The sequence below is a fragment of the Garra rufa genome, chromosome 2 (assembly GCF_049309525.1).
Source record: "Garra rufa chromosome 2, GarRuf1.0, whole genome shotgun sequence".
NCBI lineage: Eukaryota > Metazoa > Chordata > Actinopteri > Cypriniformes > Cyprinidae > Garra > Garra rufa.
Window position 1 is genome coordinate 67,657,963 of NC_133362.1, and position 17,061 is coordinate 67,675,023.

Below are 17,061 nucleotides of genomic sequence, written 5' to 3' on the forward strand. Positions count from 1 at the left end.
ACACAAATAAAAGCCAACCAGGTAACTCTTTACAATAAGGTTGTATTAATTAACTGCATGGATGGGGCAGAGAGTAATCAGAACAGAACCATACCCCCAACCTAAAATGAAGGCTAATTGAAAGATTTTTGACAATAGCGGTATTTCAGTATTTTTCAGGTACTGTACTTGGCTGTTTAAAAGAATAGCTCTTCTTCATTGCTACACTCCTCCGGAGGGGGCTTGCTGCTCTTCAGAGATGCTTATAAAGGAAGAGCACCCGTATGCTGCTACCCTTCTCTGAAAGCGGCCACTGTCTCAGTCTCTGTTATTCCAGAAGGACATGAAAATCAGTGCCCAAATGTGGAGTTAGTATTGTTTCCACTGTGTGTATTAGCTGCTACATAAACATGTGTGTATATACTGTAGTATCATTAAAAAAAGCTTATTAAATAAAGATATTTACAGGCGTAGTTCATTGTTAGTTCATGTTAATTAATGCATTAACCACAACGTTAACTAATTAATCTGTTAATGTAAAGAGATGCATTAGTAAATGTATACATTCACATTAAAGGTCCCATATCGTCAAAATCAAAATTTCCTGGCTTTTTTCATGATAACTAAGGTCTAGGGGCTATCTAACTACCATATGAGTTTCAAAACAGTCAATCCACAGTAAACTGCACACAGCCTGCTTAAAGTAGCTGTTCATTTTCACGAGCAGCTGTGACTTCCGTAACGATGTGACGTCCGATCAACTCAAGTCACCGCCTTCAGTCACAAACCAACGTCCCACCCTCCTTTTGTCAAACCCCCAGACAACAACGCATCCATTCCATTGAGCAACAACAACAGGAAAACAAGTGGAGAAAACCCTGTTCAGTCGATAGATGTCAAGCTCCGATCATTACACAGGCTTCAGAACAACGTGAATATAAGAGACCAGCGGCACGTCAACTTCAGCCTCTTTCACACAGCGATTCCGGTAAATACACGCATAATGTGTCCCACGATTTGTTCCGGAATTGTTTAATTTGGTTCATTCACAGTTGTTTTTCGGAATCTGTGCGTGCTTTACACACAAACCATAAAGACATGTGACGTTTGGATGTGAGATGTAATGCGACGCGTACGTTTCACTAAACTGAAACTAACCTGAACAAACTGTGCTTCAGCGCTGATAGTGAGGAGCTGGCTCTGCCTGATGATCGCTGCTTCATTCCACTTTGCACGTAACGTTATTTTTCGTTGTGAAGAGTCGCTTGATAACGTGCATCATTACTACAACACTGCCTTTATGGCTCTGGCTTTTGTTCACACAGCGCTCGTTCCCGTAATTTTCCAGAATCAGCGCGCATTGTGAAAGGGGCTTTACTAAAGCAACAGTTATGTAGCCTACTGCATTCGGTGTTTGTAAAAGAAAAAACATTAATGATCATTCTAAAATATCCTGTTGAGTATCAGCTCTCTCTATTGCTCTGAGCTCGCTTACGCTTACAGCGTACATGACCGTAGTTACCTGTGATTGGCCTGGTTGTGCGTCACTCAGAAAACAACAGGCCAATCAGAAGAGAGGCTCATGAATATTAATTAGATGGGCCAAAATCGACCTGTTTTTGACAGAGCTCCTAAAAAGGAGCTGTAAAAATATATTGAGATGGATTTTGGCACTTATACCGCAAATATATATTCTTAAGGACATCAACAAATAAAATAAACCTCCAGAAATGTGTACGATATGGGACCTTTAACAAAACATTAAGTAATCCTGAAGAGTGGAGTTGTTCATTGTAAGTCCATGTTAACTAATGCTTTAAATAAAATAAGTCACATAATTTTAAAGGCAAATAAAACAGAGGGAAAACAGATCAACTGGTTTATTTCACCAGATTGGGATTTCAGCTATTTTTCTATTAATGTAGCTATTTGTTTTTGATTGAACACAAATAAAAGCCAACCCAGTAACACTTTACAATAAGGTTGTATTAATAAACGTTAGTTAATGCATTAGTTCACATGACTTCAGCTTGACTTAATCTTTGCTCATGTTAACTTATTCATAAACTACACGGCAATCGATTTTTGTAATATGAACAGTATTTTACTGTAATATCTACAGTAAGATACTGTAAGATCTCATACAGTAAGATAAGTATTTTACTGTAAACTGCAAAGGATTGTGGGAAAATTTATGATCACTACTGTAATTCTCCACTACTGTAAATCATACTGTAAATTTACAGCAGTGAACTTGCCCACGAAAAACTGACCAATGGCAAGGGAGATTTATTTTCTCGAGGAAGTGGCAGTAAAAGGACAAAAGAGAAATGTTGCACCATCATTAACTTGACAAAAAGGTTAGTATATTTCTGTTTTATGAAAAACTGAGCAATTTTAAGATGTTTTCACTTGTTAACATCAAACTTACAATATCCATCGTGTTTTTCATGTTGGTAGCCTTTTTTCCTGACTGATGGCCATAACGGTGAAAACATGGACTGGTGAGTAAGTTAAGGTGATCTATATTAGTCGAAATAAGTGACGTTTTATAAACTAATTTCAGGAGGAGCGCGCACAGATAATTAACACGGCCAATTCATCATCAGTAATCACTCCCTATCCAATCAGTGTTAAGGGGAATCACTATAAATAATCAAAGCAGCCTTACCTTCCTATCTCTCATTTCAACAAGACTTTGGTCCAACCAAGCCAGACGAAATGTCAGAGATCGAACTTCTCCAAAAGGAGAATCTTTTCGAGGCCGCTGCCTCGCCAACATCACCTGTCGCGACACAGGCAAACGCCTTCCCGCAGGATCTTCCAAGCGAGCCCGCGGCTGCAAAACGGGGCCATAAACCCTCCCGTTCCGCCATCCACGCTCGCCGAACCCCACCATCACCTTCACCCTCGAGGCAGCAGCCGCCTTCGCCGGCGTCTTCCTTTGCCTCAACCCTTTCCGTCAGGCCGCCGCCCCTCCAAGACGCCGCATTAGTGCGAGCCCACAACCGGCTACAAAGAACCATTTACAGCCGATACCTTACCGCACTCCTAATCCCCTCCCCTACCCATGGCCGGCAGCGCCGCCATCCCACCCTAGCGCGAGCATGTCTCCGCTTGCAATGCAACCAACGGCGCAATCCCCAGCACTCGCTATTTCCTCTGTTCATCCCTCTTTTCCTTCTGCACCAAGAGCTAACTATAGCGTGAGCATGCCTCCGCTTTCAGTTCAAGCAACGGCGCCTGTTATCTCCTCCATCTATCCCTCTTTCTCTTCTGCCTCAGGAGCGAACTACAGCGTGAGCGTGCCTCCGCTTTCAGTTCAGGCACCGCCGAACATTATCTCCTCCATCTATTCCTTTTTCTCTTCCGTCCCAGGGGCCAACTATAGCGTGAGCATGCCTTCGCTTTCGACGCGAGCCCCGGCGCCCGTTACCTCTTCTATATATCCCTCTTTTTCTTCTGCCCTAGGAGTCAGTCATAGCGTGAGCGCGCCTCCGCTATCACTCCCGGCAGATTTCCTTCCTTCTCAAACTCGCACTTCATTCACACTAGCCTAAGTTGCACCCCTACCTGTCCCTCCAAACGTAATCGTACTCATCACCACCCATTTCCAATTCCATCCGGACCCAGATTCTAGCAGATGCAGACATTGATCTTTTCACCCTCCTTTCTTCTATCGCTCCTTCACAACCGGATCGCCAAATTAATTGCAGCGAATTCTCAGTAACACTACAGAACTCCACTCACGTGACTCTCGGCAATCTCTTATAGAGACGCTTTGAACTTACTAATTGTACGCATTCGTTTACTCCTTGGAGTTTACAGAGGTTCACTTGTTTAAGAAATTTCTGATCGTAAAAGCCTGCTTCTTTTTATTTGTAAGTATTGTTTTCGTTATTATGTACTGATTAAAATTACTGGGGTGCGGGAGACGGAGCAGGCGCAATCATCAAATATATTTCAAAGCAAGCCGGCGCCACAGTCCTGGGTGTTTTTACGAATATTTACATTTATTCACATGGATGTGGCAGACGGTCATGATTTTGGCTAATGCAGGACACTACTGAATGATGCGCTTCTAATTTTACAGATTATATCCTTTCAGGGCTCTTGCATGACTTTCACCCGGGCGTCGTAAGTCTCCCCTCCCAAAGTCTCATCTGTCTCAACCTTCAATCCACTCTCACCGAACCCGAAACAGTCGACATCTTAATTAAAAAAGAAATAGAAGAAAATTTCATGATCGGCCCCTTTTCTGTTCCGCCTTTTGATGTTTTTCGAGTCAGCCCCATCGGCGTCGCAACCAGAAAATTTTCAGGTAAAAAACGCCTCATAATCGATCTCTCATCCCCACATAATTCCCCGCTCCCAAGTATTAACAGCCTCATTACCCTTGAAGAATTTTCTCTCCACTATCACGACATCGATCAAGCCATCACCCTGATTAAAAAAGCAGGTCGTGGCACTTGGCTGGCCAAAGTCAACATTACTTCTGCCTTCAAAGTCATGCCCATCCACCCTGACTACTGGCATTTATTCGGAATCCGCTGGCAGGAAATTTTTTTATTTTTCCGTCCGCCTCACATTCGGCTGTCGAAGCAGCCCTAAAATTTTCGATATGTTGTCAGAGGCGATTTGCTGGATCCTCTCTAACAACTACAAACTACCGTTCCTGGTTCATCTCCTGGATGATTTTTTAATTATCTCTCCCCCCGACTCCCTTCCAAACGCCCATCTCGCGACAACCCAAAAACTCTTTGCCGAACTAGGGATCCCTCTCGCACAAGAACTTACAACACTTACATCGAATTTTTGGGCGTCAACCTAGATTCCCAAAAAATTTCAGGCTTCCCTTCCTAAAGAGAAAATCGACAGGACCATTTTGGTAGCCTCCTCTCTCTTAACCGCCTCCAGCTGCTCCAAACGCGAGCTTTTATCCATCCTAGGCCACCTGAATTTTGCGATGTGCATTATTCCGCAAGGCCGCCCCTTCATCTCGCATCTCCTCTCCCTCGCGTCCTCCGTTCACGCGCTAGAAAATCAGATATACTTAAATGACTTATGCCGTAACGAACTTAGCCTGTGGATATCCTTCCTTAAACAATGGAACGGCTTATCTTTTTTCTACAAAATCTGGTTTCCTCCCCAATCGACATTCAGTTATTTACCGACGCCGCCCCCTCCGTCGGGTTCGGAGGTTTCTACCACGGCCGGTGGTTCGCTTCCACATGGCCCCCCCAGCTAACAGACTTACCGCAGCACTTATCGTCTTCAGCGCTATTCGAGCTGTACCCACTAGTCGTCGCTGCCGCTCTATGGGGTAAAGAATGGTCAGCCACTAGTATAATCGTGCACTGCGACAACGAAGCCACCGTGCATTGCATTAATAAAGGTCGTTCCCATTCTTCCGCATTAATGCCCTTATTAAGACGGCTGATCTGGATTTCAGCTCGTGACCAATTCATCATGACTGCTCATCACATCTCTGGCTCAAAAAAAAAAAGTGTAATAGCTGACTCTCTCTCTCGCTTTTCCTTTCAGAAATTCAGAGCATTGGCTCCGGAGGCGGATTCTCTCCCAACCCCAGTACCTCCCTATTCAGAGCTGATATTCCCTTAAATCATCCTCTGAGACCTCTCCTAACAGCATCTTTGAAGTCCATCTTACAAGCCGTCTCCCCCAACACACTTCAGTCAGACCTAACAGCGTGGAAATGTTTTAAAACTTTCCACTCCGCCTATAATCTAGCGTTCCCAGATTTTTCCCTATTAGCCATCACTTCCTTCATCTCTTACCTCAACATCATAAAAAACCTCCAGATCAGCTCAATCAAAGGATACATAAGCGGGATCCAATTTTTTCATAAGCTCATATACGGCTCACTTTCACCCAATATATCCAATTCCCAGACGTCCCTGCTCATCAAAGGTATTCAAAAAACCCACCCTACCCGCCCCGACACCCGCCAACCTATAACCCTGAAAATTCTTACTAAATGCGTCTCTACTCTCCGTAAAGGTTACCAATCTTTACACACCGCCCGTACTTTAGACGCCATGTTCATCCTGGCATTCTTCGGCTTCCTCAGATGCTCTGAACTCACTACCACATCCATTTTCAACCCTAACCATCTCCGACCTAGCAGTGCTAGATGATGAAGTTATTTCCTACTTCATAAAGCAAAGCAAGTCAGACCAATTAAAGAAAGGCCATTTTATCTATATATTTAATCTCCAGTCGCCCATCCAACCATTCCAAACCCTCCTAGCCTTCCTCCAGCTCAGAAGATCCCAATCAAAAAATCCATCTGACCCCCTTTTCACAGACGACTTCAACCATCCTGTCTCTCGATTCTGGTTCCAAAAGCATCTCAAGGCGGTGCTGCTTCTATCAGGTACCCCAGCTGATAACTTCTCTAGCCACTCCTTTCGAATAGGTACAGCTACAACAGCAGCCCAAAAAGGTATGTCACAGCAACAAAACCAAACACTGGGGCGCTGGTCATCGGACGCTTTCAAGAGTTATATCCGAACAGACAGATCCCATATTAAAAAAGCCCACCAGGCCCTCATCAATTGATTTAGGTGCTGCCCCAGCAGCTTCCGCAGAAGCACCCCCCCCTTTTTCCCCACTGCCGCAGCAGTACCAGCTTCCGCAGAAGCACCCCCCCTCCCTTTTCCCCACTGCCGCAGCAGTACCAGCTTCCGCAGAAGCACCCCCCCTCCCTTTTCCCCACTGCCGCAGCAGTACCAGCTTCCGCAGAAGCACCCCCCCCCCCCTTTCCCCACTGCCGCAGCAGTACCAGCTTCCGCAGAAGCACCCCCCCCTTCCCCCTTTTTCTTCATATTTTGCCTTAGCAGCTCCACTGCTACAATCATCAAGCATGCCGTCAGCCAAAAAACTAAGCACCTTTTGGGGGTTACAGCGGTTTTCCCTTGGCTGCTGTCCTGCGATCATTTAGCCTTTTGGGGAGCTATTGGGTTCAGGCCGATTGCCGAGCTCGGACCCTCTCCCCGTGCAGGGGAGTGCCCCGGGCTCGGGAACGAATTTCGAGCTCGGAGCCCTCTCCCGGACAGCACGCCAAATACGCTTAACCTTATACGCTATCCTTTTACTCTGTTTATTATCAGTAAGTGGGAACTCGTGAAACTTAGTTAAACAGAAACACGTTTGTACATTCTGCTGCATTTTAATGCAAGTTAGCTCGTCTGATTTAACCTTAACAGCGAACTGAGGTGAAATACTGAGGTAAAGTGCGTTAGGCAACACCGCTGTTTCTGTCCAGATTTTAAACAATATTTTCAAGCCCTTCTTTTGTTTGTTATTTTCAAGTTTGTGGTCTGGATGTCGTCTGTAATGTCGGAGGTGTATTTTGGATCCTCTTCTTGTGAATGACTGCTATATCGATGATAACATTATCTGGTGAGCTTATAATGTCAGTAAGCCAAAGTTGACAAATTTAACGTTAGTCACAGAGCAGCATAATATCTTTTCTTCACTGCCTCTTTATAGCTAGCAACGTAAATCTCCTCAAATGATGTTTAAGTAAGAAATGTGTGTATCAGCTTGCACAAACTAGATGCTGAACATCAGGGGCAGAATCATCATACAGCCAGCTGTCCATTTGACAGACATGCAGAATCAGGCGACCCTTAGACATTTAGTTTTACATTGCATTTACATTCATGCATTTTTCAGATGCTTTTATCCTAAACAAGTTATATTGTATTTAAAGTACACATTTGTAAGATATTTATTCCCTGGGAACCAAATGTTTTTGATAACCATGTCTTGTCACATCAAGATTGAGTTTGCATGCACATTAAAATTATTTCTATTAAACCAGTATTTAAACAGCAAAATGCAGCTGCTTCAAGTATCTTTAACTTACTATAACCTTTACATTCAGAGGTTGGAGCAGCAGCTGCGCTAATTGTTTCTCTATTTGTTTCTCTGTTTCTGCCACGGGATTCCCATCCTGTGGTAACTAGGAATTATACAAGATTCAGTCCGGATTCAGAATACCTAACAAGAGATGATGCCAACCCCTCAGAGGACCGCCGATGATGGGGTCACCAGATGAGCTCCAGAGAAGGATCATCAATAATGATATCGCCAACTTAGATGACCATCGGCGCGACTCCACAGGAACCTGATGAGTTTCTCTTCAATCGGACATTAGCTAAAACTGCTGGTTTTATCTGGCCAGAGGAGAACTGGTCCCCGACTGAGCCTGGTTCTCCCAAGGTTTTTTCTCCATTCTGTCACCTGTGGAGTTTTGGTTCCTTGCCGCTGTCGCCTCTGGCTTGCTCAGTTGGGGAAACTTTCCAGCGATATCATATAATACTAAACTGAACTAACGAAGATATCACTGAATTCATTGCTGAACTGCCTTGAACTTCAAATTGATTGTTTACAATGATGCGTTACCTACACACTATTGTGCTGTTTAAATACTGTGCAGTGCTTTATTACAATCTGTATTGTTAAAAGCGCTATATAAATAAAGGTGACTTGACTTGACATTCATGATAGCAATCTTACCGTCTGCCAAACTTAGATTACTGTTACTGTAAATCAACATATAGATTTTTAATCATAGTAGGCATATTATATGCACAGACTTTCTAGGAAACACACGTTTAGAATGTTTATATGAACAGATTGGTTAGCATTTATCATGGTGGTCTACATCAGACTTTACTTAAGTGTCAGGAAAACAAAATTCAATAAACAAGAAAGTAATATTAATGATTTAATCATGAAGAAAATATTGTCTTTTTGCTCCATTTAGTAAAAATGGTTCTAAACAAAGCCATTTTTGGCATCTCTGCATACAGCAGTTTTATTACTGAATTAATTAACCTTTTTTAAACACCTTCAATCAGTGATTCCCTGGCCCATTCATAAAATTTATTATAAAAATTTCTATAAAAAGTTTCTTATGTTCATATGAAGTATATCATGTTTTTTTAATGCATATAGCACCAGGTTTGACAGTTGAGGCAAATTCTATAAACACTCTATAAACATTCTATAAAAAAGCTTTTGAAGATTTTTAATGTTTTTAAAGTAGGTCTCTTCTGCTCACTAAGCCTGCATTTATTTGATCCAAAGTACAGCAATAAGAGTACATGTTTGAACAATTTTTATTATTTAGGTTTTTTAAAATATATTTTTAAAATGTCATTTATTTCTGTGATCAAAGCTGAATATTTAGCATCATTACTGCAGTCACATGATCCTTCAGAAATCATTCTAATATTTTGATTTGCTGCTAAAAACTGTTAAATGCTTAAAACAGTGGAGTAGATTTTTTCAGGTTTCTTTGATAAATAGAAAGTTCACATAAACAGCATTTATCTGAAATAGAAATAGTTTGTAACATTATAAATGTCTATATCATCACTTTTGATCAATTTAAACCATCCTTGCTAAATAATATCTTTCTATTCAACAAAGAATCCTTACATTTACTCAACTGTAAATATTGATAATAATAACAATAAAATATGTTTATCAGCCTACTAGAATGATTTCTGAAGGATCATGTGATACTGAAGACGAGTAATGATGCTGAAAATTCAGCTTTGATCACATGAATAAATTACATTTTAAAATATATTCAAATAGCAGTTAATTTATATAATAAAAATATATCATAATTTTACTGCTTTTGTTGTAATTTGGATAAAATTAATGCAGGCTTAATGAGCAGAAGAGAATTCTTTAAAAAAACATTAGAAATCTTACTGTTCAAAAACTTACGACTACTAGTGTTCTTACTTATTTTTGTTTTTCAGTATGTGTTTGTTTGCCATGATACAAAGTCTCCAGGGGACTGTGGTGTTGCTCTTTTTTCCTGCTGTATCCTAGAGGTCAACATTTGTAATTTGTACTTTTAAAAAGAACATGTTCAACAATGAAAAAGAATATTACCAGAACTAATGCTTATGAGTTATTGTGATTATTATGGGGTTGGGGTGCTAAAAATCCTGAAATACAGTGCTGTACCACAATTGGATTGTTTTTACAGGTAAAAAAAAATGTTAAAACTAAATGAAAATAAACTTTATAGTACTGATACTGTAATTGAAAATTATCCAAGTCTGTTTTTCACCTTATGCTTTTGTTGAGCTCAATTTTTGTCTATTGTCACACAACTTACCTCAGTATCTCCAAATGACACTTCATATTTCCCAGTCCAGAGCAGAGCAGCTTCACTCCTGAATCCTGCAGATTATTATTGCTCATGTTCAGCTCCTTCAGACTGGTATCTGATCCAAGAACTGTAGCCAGAGCTGAACAGCTTTTGACTGTTAAACCACAATCATTTAACCTATGACAGAAATAATTTTACACAATCATTAGATTAAATAAATTTGTTAAATTCAAATAATTAATAAAAATAGTATCTATAGCTTTAATTACAATGAATTATACAGTTGAAAGTGTTAGTCCCATGGTTAGCTGATTATCTGTTGATATTTACTACAAACATCTGAGTGGACATTTGATGCACTAACTGTCATCATTCAAAATACTTCTCTTTTCTTCAAACCTCAGCAACCCTGAACAAAGCACTTACTGCTACTAACAATAGTTTCAAAAAGAACAAGACTCTAAATTCAGCTAAAGAAAAACATAAAAAAATATTTTTTAATAATTTTCCAGAACAACAAGATTTTTATGACATTTTATATTTATCCCCCACATATTTTCCTGGACTAAAAAAAAAAAAATCAGTAATTCATTTCAAGAAAAAAATTCCAGGTTTTCCAGGATGCATGGGAAACCTAAAATGGGATACCTATAAATGTATTTGTCAGATGAAAGCAAATAATTATTAACTTACAGAGCTCTTTTGGAGGTTTTGATGACTGCTGATAATCTAATGAGACACTCGTCTGATTTCTTGAATTTCTGAAGCTCAAACTCCTCCAGCTCCTCCTCTGATGTCAACAACACAAAGGCCAAAGCAGACCACTGGGCAGGTGAAAGAACAGCAGATGAGAGACTTCCTTTGCTAAGGTGGGTCTGAATGTCTTTCACCAGAGTTTGGTCGTTCAGTTCATTCAGACAGTAGAACAGATTGATGGATCTCTCTGGAGACAGATTACCTTCAAATTTCTGCTTGATGTACTGAACTATTTCCTTTTTGCTCTTGTCATTGTCATTCTGCCGTGTCAACAGACCCTGTAAGAGTCTCTGATTAGACTGGAGTGACAAACCAAGGAGGAATCTAAGAAAAAGATCCAGATGTCCATTATCACTCTCTAGTGCCTTGTCCACTGCAGTCTTGAGCAAATCAATCATGCTTTGACTTTTGTGAAGAAAAATACTTTTCTTTTTTATGTTAAGATGTGCATAAAGAGCTGCAATAAACTCTTGAATACTCAAGTGAACAAAGCAGTACATGCTACAAAGAACAATCCCAGTTTCCTCCTTAAAGATCTGGGTACACATGCCAGAATACACTGATGCCTTATATACGTCAATACCACAGGCTTCCAGATCTGTGTCATAGAAGATCACATTGTTTCTTTCCAGCTGATGAAAGGCCAGTTTCCCCAGTGAAAAGATGGCATCTTTATCCCAGGAAACATCTGGTGTATATTCTCCATCATACTTTCGTCTGCTCTGCTGGATCTGAAATCTGAGAAAGTGTGTGTACATTTGTGTCAGAGTCTTGGGAGTGTCTTCAGTATTTGACTCCTGCAGTGTTTTGGAGACATCATCAGCCTGATTGTTTTTCACAACATTATTTCTTTTCTCCTCTAAAATGTTCTGGAGAACAGTGGCTGAAATCCAGCAGAAGACTGGGATGTGGCACATGATAAAGAGACTCTTTGATTGTTTAACATGATCAATGATTTCTTTGGCCAGATTCTCATCTGTGATTCTTTTTCTGAAGTACTCCTCCTTTTGTGCATCATTGAATCCTCGTATCTCTGTCAGCCGGTCGATACAGTCAGGAGGAATCTTACTGGCAGCTGCTGGTCTGGTGGTGATCCAGATGAGAGCAGAAGGAAGCAGATTTCCCTTGATGAGGTTTGTCAGAAGAACATCCAGAGAGACTGGTGAAGATACATCAGAACACATCTCATTATCATTGAAGTTCAGAGGAAGACGGAATTCATCCAAACCATCAAGAATGAACAGGACTTTTTGGTTCCTTGTAAGGTTCAGTCCTTTTGTCTCTTGGAAAAACTGAGTTATAAGGTCCATCAAACTTAGTTTTTCTTTCTCCTTTAAGTTCATCTCTCTGAATGGAAGAGGAAATATGAAGCTGATATCTTGGTTTTCTTTTCGTTCGGCCCAATCCAGAACAAACTTTTGCACAGAGACTGATTTTCCGATGCCAGCAACTCCTTTTGTCAGTACAGTTCTGATCTGCTTGTCTTGTTCAGGTGCTTCAAACAAATTTTTGCATTCAACCTGTATTTCTTGTGATTCATGACGTCTGGAAGCAACTTCAATCTGTCTTACCTCATGTTCAGTATTGACCTGTTCACTACAACCCTGAGTGATATAGAGATCTGTGTAGATGTTATTCAGAAGAGTAGAGTCACCTTGCTTTGCAATTCCTTCAAACACACACTGATATTTCTTCCTTAAGCTACATTTTAGCTGATGAATGAAGAACAGCTCATCTAAACAGAAACAAAAATACAGAATATTTTAATCTTATTTTCTCTCCTACATTTATAAGTGACAGATGATCGTGAGTCTTTTACCTTCTAGAGTATCAGCAGCTTCATCTTGCTTCATCTCTCTCAGGAAGTAGAGCGTGAGATCAAGAGCTGCTTCTTTGATACTGCATCTGTTCTCATTAAAATCCTTCACAAAGTATTGCAAGTCCTCTTTTTGTAATATTTTCTTAAATGTGTCCAGTTCTTTCTTTAGAAATGTGATTATTTTGCTCTCAAGATCCTACAAAACAAAACAAAAAAAATTAATGAATGAAAAAAAATCTTTATCCATATTTGGTAAAAACTACTATATTTATTTAACAATTAAAAATACTTGTAAAAAATAATTGGAGACAAACGTTAATTAGCTGTCAGTATTATTAATACATTCTTATGTTTTCTTAAAAAGAAAAAAGTAATGGTCAATAAAAATTAAAAATAACATTTCTCTCACACTCTTATTCAACAACATATTTGTTTGTCATGATTATCAATTAATTATGAAGATGTGTGTTATTGCCTGGAAGATCTGTAGGAAACTGTTTGTAAAGTCCTTGTGGTTCCTGTTAGTCTGGAAATCTGGATCTAAATTTTCATTCTGAAGTCGGCTGCTGCATAAAATAAATTAAATTACTGCATTTCTGGTAAAAAAATATGACTAAAATCTCTTGTAAACATTTTTAGCAAAGACAAAACAATACTTTGATCAATTTATGAACTAAAATTGTATGATAATTACTCACTGATACACTTTCTGACAGTCTATGTGTAAAGAAAAATAAGAAACACATACAATACCTTTTGGTTCGTGATGCTGTTTTTTCACTGAAGTATGGTCCTCCACCATCCTTTGACTGGTCACTCTTCACAGACACAGAGCTGGACACATGTGAGCCTGATCTTACACTAATGACACAGAGAGAAAAGAAACTTTACTACAGGAGGTTCATCTGTGTTTTATATTGGCACTCATTCTCTCTAGTCCTTCACAGAAACACTGGCAGTTTTAAAGATAGCAGTCATTCTTGTTTACAGACTCACATTTGTTTAAACAACTTCTGATCTAACTGAAGAGAACATTTTCTTTTTTTGACTTAAATAGAAGAAATGTCAGCGCTAGACAGTTCTGTTAGCATACTTCAATTAAAGGGACCACTATTTTAAAAGTTAAAAACTTTGGTGCAACAATAACAGTAATAAATGTCATCATAATAATTACTGTATCTGTTTAATCCAAATCTAAGATGAACATTTCACAGTGGTAAACTTTCTTTTTGCAATTGTCTAACCTTTTGTTTGGAAGCCCGTTTTCCGAGAAAATATGAATAAGTAAATCATAGAGCCAAAGTCACTGTAAAACATGAAATGACCCACATACACTTCTAATGTGTCCCTCCCATTATAGCAGAGGTAGCAAATACCAACTAATCAAAATCAAATTCATCTACATCATACTTCAAGACCATCTAAATCTGTCATCTAAAACAAACGACAGTGATTTACAGTCAAGCAGGATCTTTTTCATTTGGGACACTACTTTACATTGTATTAAAAGCTCTACAAGCAAGAGTTCATCTTTAGTAAAAGGTTGAAGCGCTGGTTGAAACAGCAGCATAATGGACTGAAGGCATCCTGTATAACAATGCCATTCTGTACAATACTGTTTACTTAAGGAAAATAATGTGTTTGACTTGAAGTGGTGCTGCACAGACTGATGCATGTTTGATATCAAAGTACCGCTAGAGCTAGAGAAAATAATGTTTGTCGAACACACTCAAACACACTTCTTCTAACTTCGTATCTACTGATTACACACCTGGGGCCTCATTTATAAAACTTTCTTACGCACTGATTTGATCTTAGAGTGTTCGTACGATCAAATCCACGTCAAAGTACAGATTTATGAAAACCGTCTTTGACGTGGAAAAGTACTTATCTCCACGTCAGATTCCAACTTGGCGTACGACCGTTTCCTTGTGGTAATGCCTGGTATTGCAGATAGTTCAGCCTCCCTATAATTTGATTTCTTGCGCTCCTTTTTACTTGCCATTGTCACAGAGTTTTTGCTTTAGGAATGAGCTCATTTTATATATTAACTAATTAAGCAGGGGCGTTTCGACGGCGGAACATTCAGCTGCACACAATTCCACGATCATTTGTGATTTATAACCGAATGACTGGCGTTCGCATGGATTTCGTGGTACGTTCGTTTTCTCTGAATCGCTCTTATGATCAAATCAGAAAAGTTCTTAGATAAAATCAAGGATGGTTTCTACGCAAGTCTTTATAAATGAGGCCCCAGGTGTGTACAGTGTGACATATATTTTGTGCATATAACGTGCTACAAAAAAATCAGTCTGTGTGATGAATAAATATACCACAGTAGCAAGCTTGCATTGTTATGAAGCAGACGGGACAAGAAGGTAAGTGTTATACAAATGGTGTTTTATTTATACAAGCAGCAGTGCCGGAGGTGAATGGTGAGTTCGTGAAGGTGAGCAAGACTTGAAGTGATGAATACTGAGCTGGATGGTAACGTGAAGAGAGTAACAGGTCCTTTCCGTTTTAGGTGGCGAGACTGGAGGATTCCAAGAACGAAAGCCAGAGGGGTTCAGAGAGTTCGTGGATCCACCACCCTCCGCTGACGCGGAAGTCAGCTTACGGCCACACACCGCTAATGACAGGATACTGAGAAGACACAGAGGACTGGCGCTTGGAAGACTGGAACGAGACAGAGATAAGGTAAGTACAATTGGGTAAGTAATCTCGATAGTGATACTCGCCAAGAGTTACTGGAAGTCCGCTTTCTCTGGAACGAGCCCGGACAATGAGTGGTGTGTGGAGAGTGTCTTTTATGTGTTGGTGATGATTACGTGCAGGTGTTCATTAATCAATACTCAGGTGACGGTGATCTGGGAGTGATTGTGGGTGCAGAACCTGACCAATCCGTGACACTACCCCCCTCCCCAGGGCCCGCTCCTGAGGGCCGAAGTCTCTTGCGCCGTGGTGGTCTACCTCGTCCTCGGGGTGCAGGAAACTCAGGATGACTAGCGTGGAACTCCTCAGTGAGCGTGGGATCTAGAATATCATCTCTTGGGACCCATGACCTCTCCTCTGGTCCATAACCCTCCCAGTCAACCAGGTACTCGAGTAGACCACCACGACGACGAGACCGGAGAATCTCCCGGACGGAGTAGACGGCTCCATCTTCCAGCATGAGGGGGGGAGGAGGTTCTTCTTCGTGGTCAGGTTCTGTGGAGAGAGTGAGAGGTGGATGAAATGGTTTCAGTAGTGAGACATGGAAGGTGGGGTGAATGCGATATTCAGGTGGGAGTTGAAGCCTGTAGGTGACGGGGTTGACCTGTTCCAGGATGTTGAAGGGACCAACAAACCTGGGACTTAATTTCTTGGAGGGCAGTCGCAGACGGATATCTCGAGTGGAAAGCCACACTTGATCGCCTGGCCTGAATTCTGGGGCTGGGGCCCTCCTCCGATCCGCGAAGGCTTTCTGTCTGCGTACTGCCCTCTGTAGGTGGTGATGTGCTTCGTCCCAGACCCTCTCGCTCTCCCGGAACCAGAGATCCACTGCGGGGACCTCAGATGGTTCACCATTCCAGGGAAATAGCGGTGGTTGGAATCCGAGAACGCACTGGAATGGTGTGAGGCCGGTGGACGGTTGCCGCAGTGAATTTTGGGCATACTCTGCCCAGCCCAGGAACTGGTTCCAGGAGTTCTGGTGGTTGTGGCAGAAGGTCCGGAGGAACCGCCCCACTTCCTGGATTTTCCTCTCCGTCTGGCCATTGGACTGCGGATGATAGCCAGAGGAGAGGCTGACGGTCACACCTAGGAGACGGAAGAAGGATTTCCATAGACGGGAGATAAACTGAGGACCGCGGTCCGATACAATATCCTCAGGTATTCCATACTGACGGAAGACGTGATTGAACAGGAGTTGGGCTGCTTCAAAGGCAGTGGGTAGTCCTTTCAGGGGCAGTAACTTGCAGAACTTGGAGAATCGATCCACTATGACAAAGATGCAGGTGTTTTCATCCGATGCTGGTAAGTCCGTCATAAAATCCACTCCCAGGTGTGACCAGGGGCGGTTCGGGATTGGCAAGGGATGGAGTTTACCTGCGGGCAAATGCCTGGGACTTTTGGACATGGCACACTCCTTGCACCCCTGGATGAACCGCTGCACATCCCTTGCCATCCCAGGCCACCAGAAGCGCTCGGATAGCAGCGAGAGGGTGTTGTTGGTCCCGGGATGTCCCGTGCCCAGGGAAGTGTGGATGGAGCGAATGAGATCTACCCGTTGTGTCCTAGGAATGTAACGTCGATCAGGAGGGCAGCCCGGCGGAGGGCGAGGAGCAGGAGTAGCGACACTAGG

General features: G+C 41.4%; 1 protein-coding gene across 1 annotated transcript in view; it reads right to left on the reverse strand.

Moving 5' to 3' along the window:
• Positions 1-17,061, reverse strand: part of LOC141326061 (NLR family CARD domain-containing protein 3-like) — a 49,374-nt gene that overhangs the window by 4,771 nt on the left and 27,542 nt on the right. Inside the window, exons 2-6 of the mRNA XM_073834762.1 lie at positions 13,473-13,580; positions 13,195-13,285; positions 12,720-12,915; positions 10,838-12,635; positions 10,151-10,321 (exon numbers count right to left, since the gene is read on the reverse strand). Coding sequence (XP_073690863.1) covers positions 10,151-10,321; positions 10,838-12,635; positions 12,720-12,915; positions 13,195-13,285; positions 13,473-13,580 — 2,364 coding nt within the window. The remainder of the gene's footprint in view (positions 1-10,150; positions 10,322-10,837; positions 12,636-12,719; positions 12,916-13,194; positions 13,286-13,472; positions 13,581-17,061) is intronic.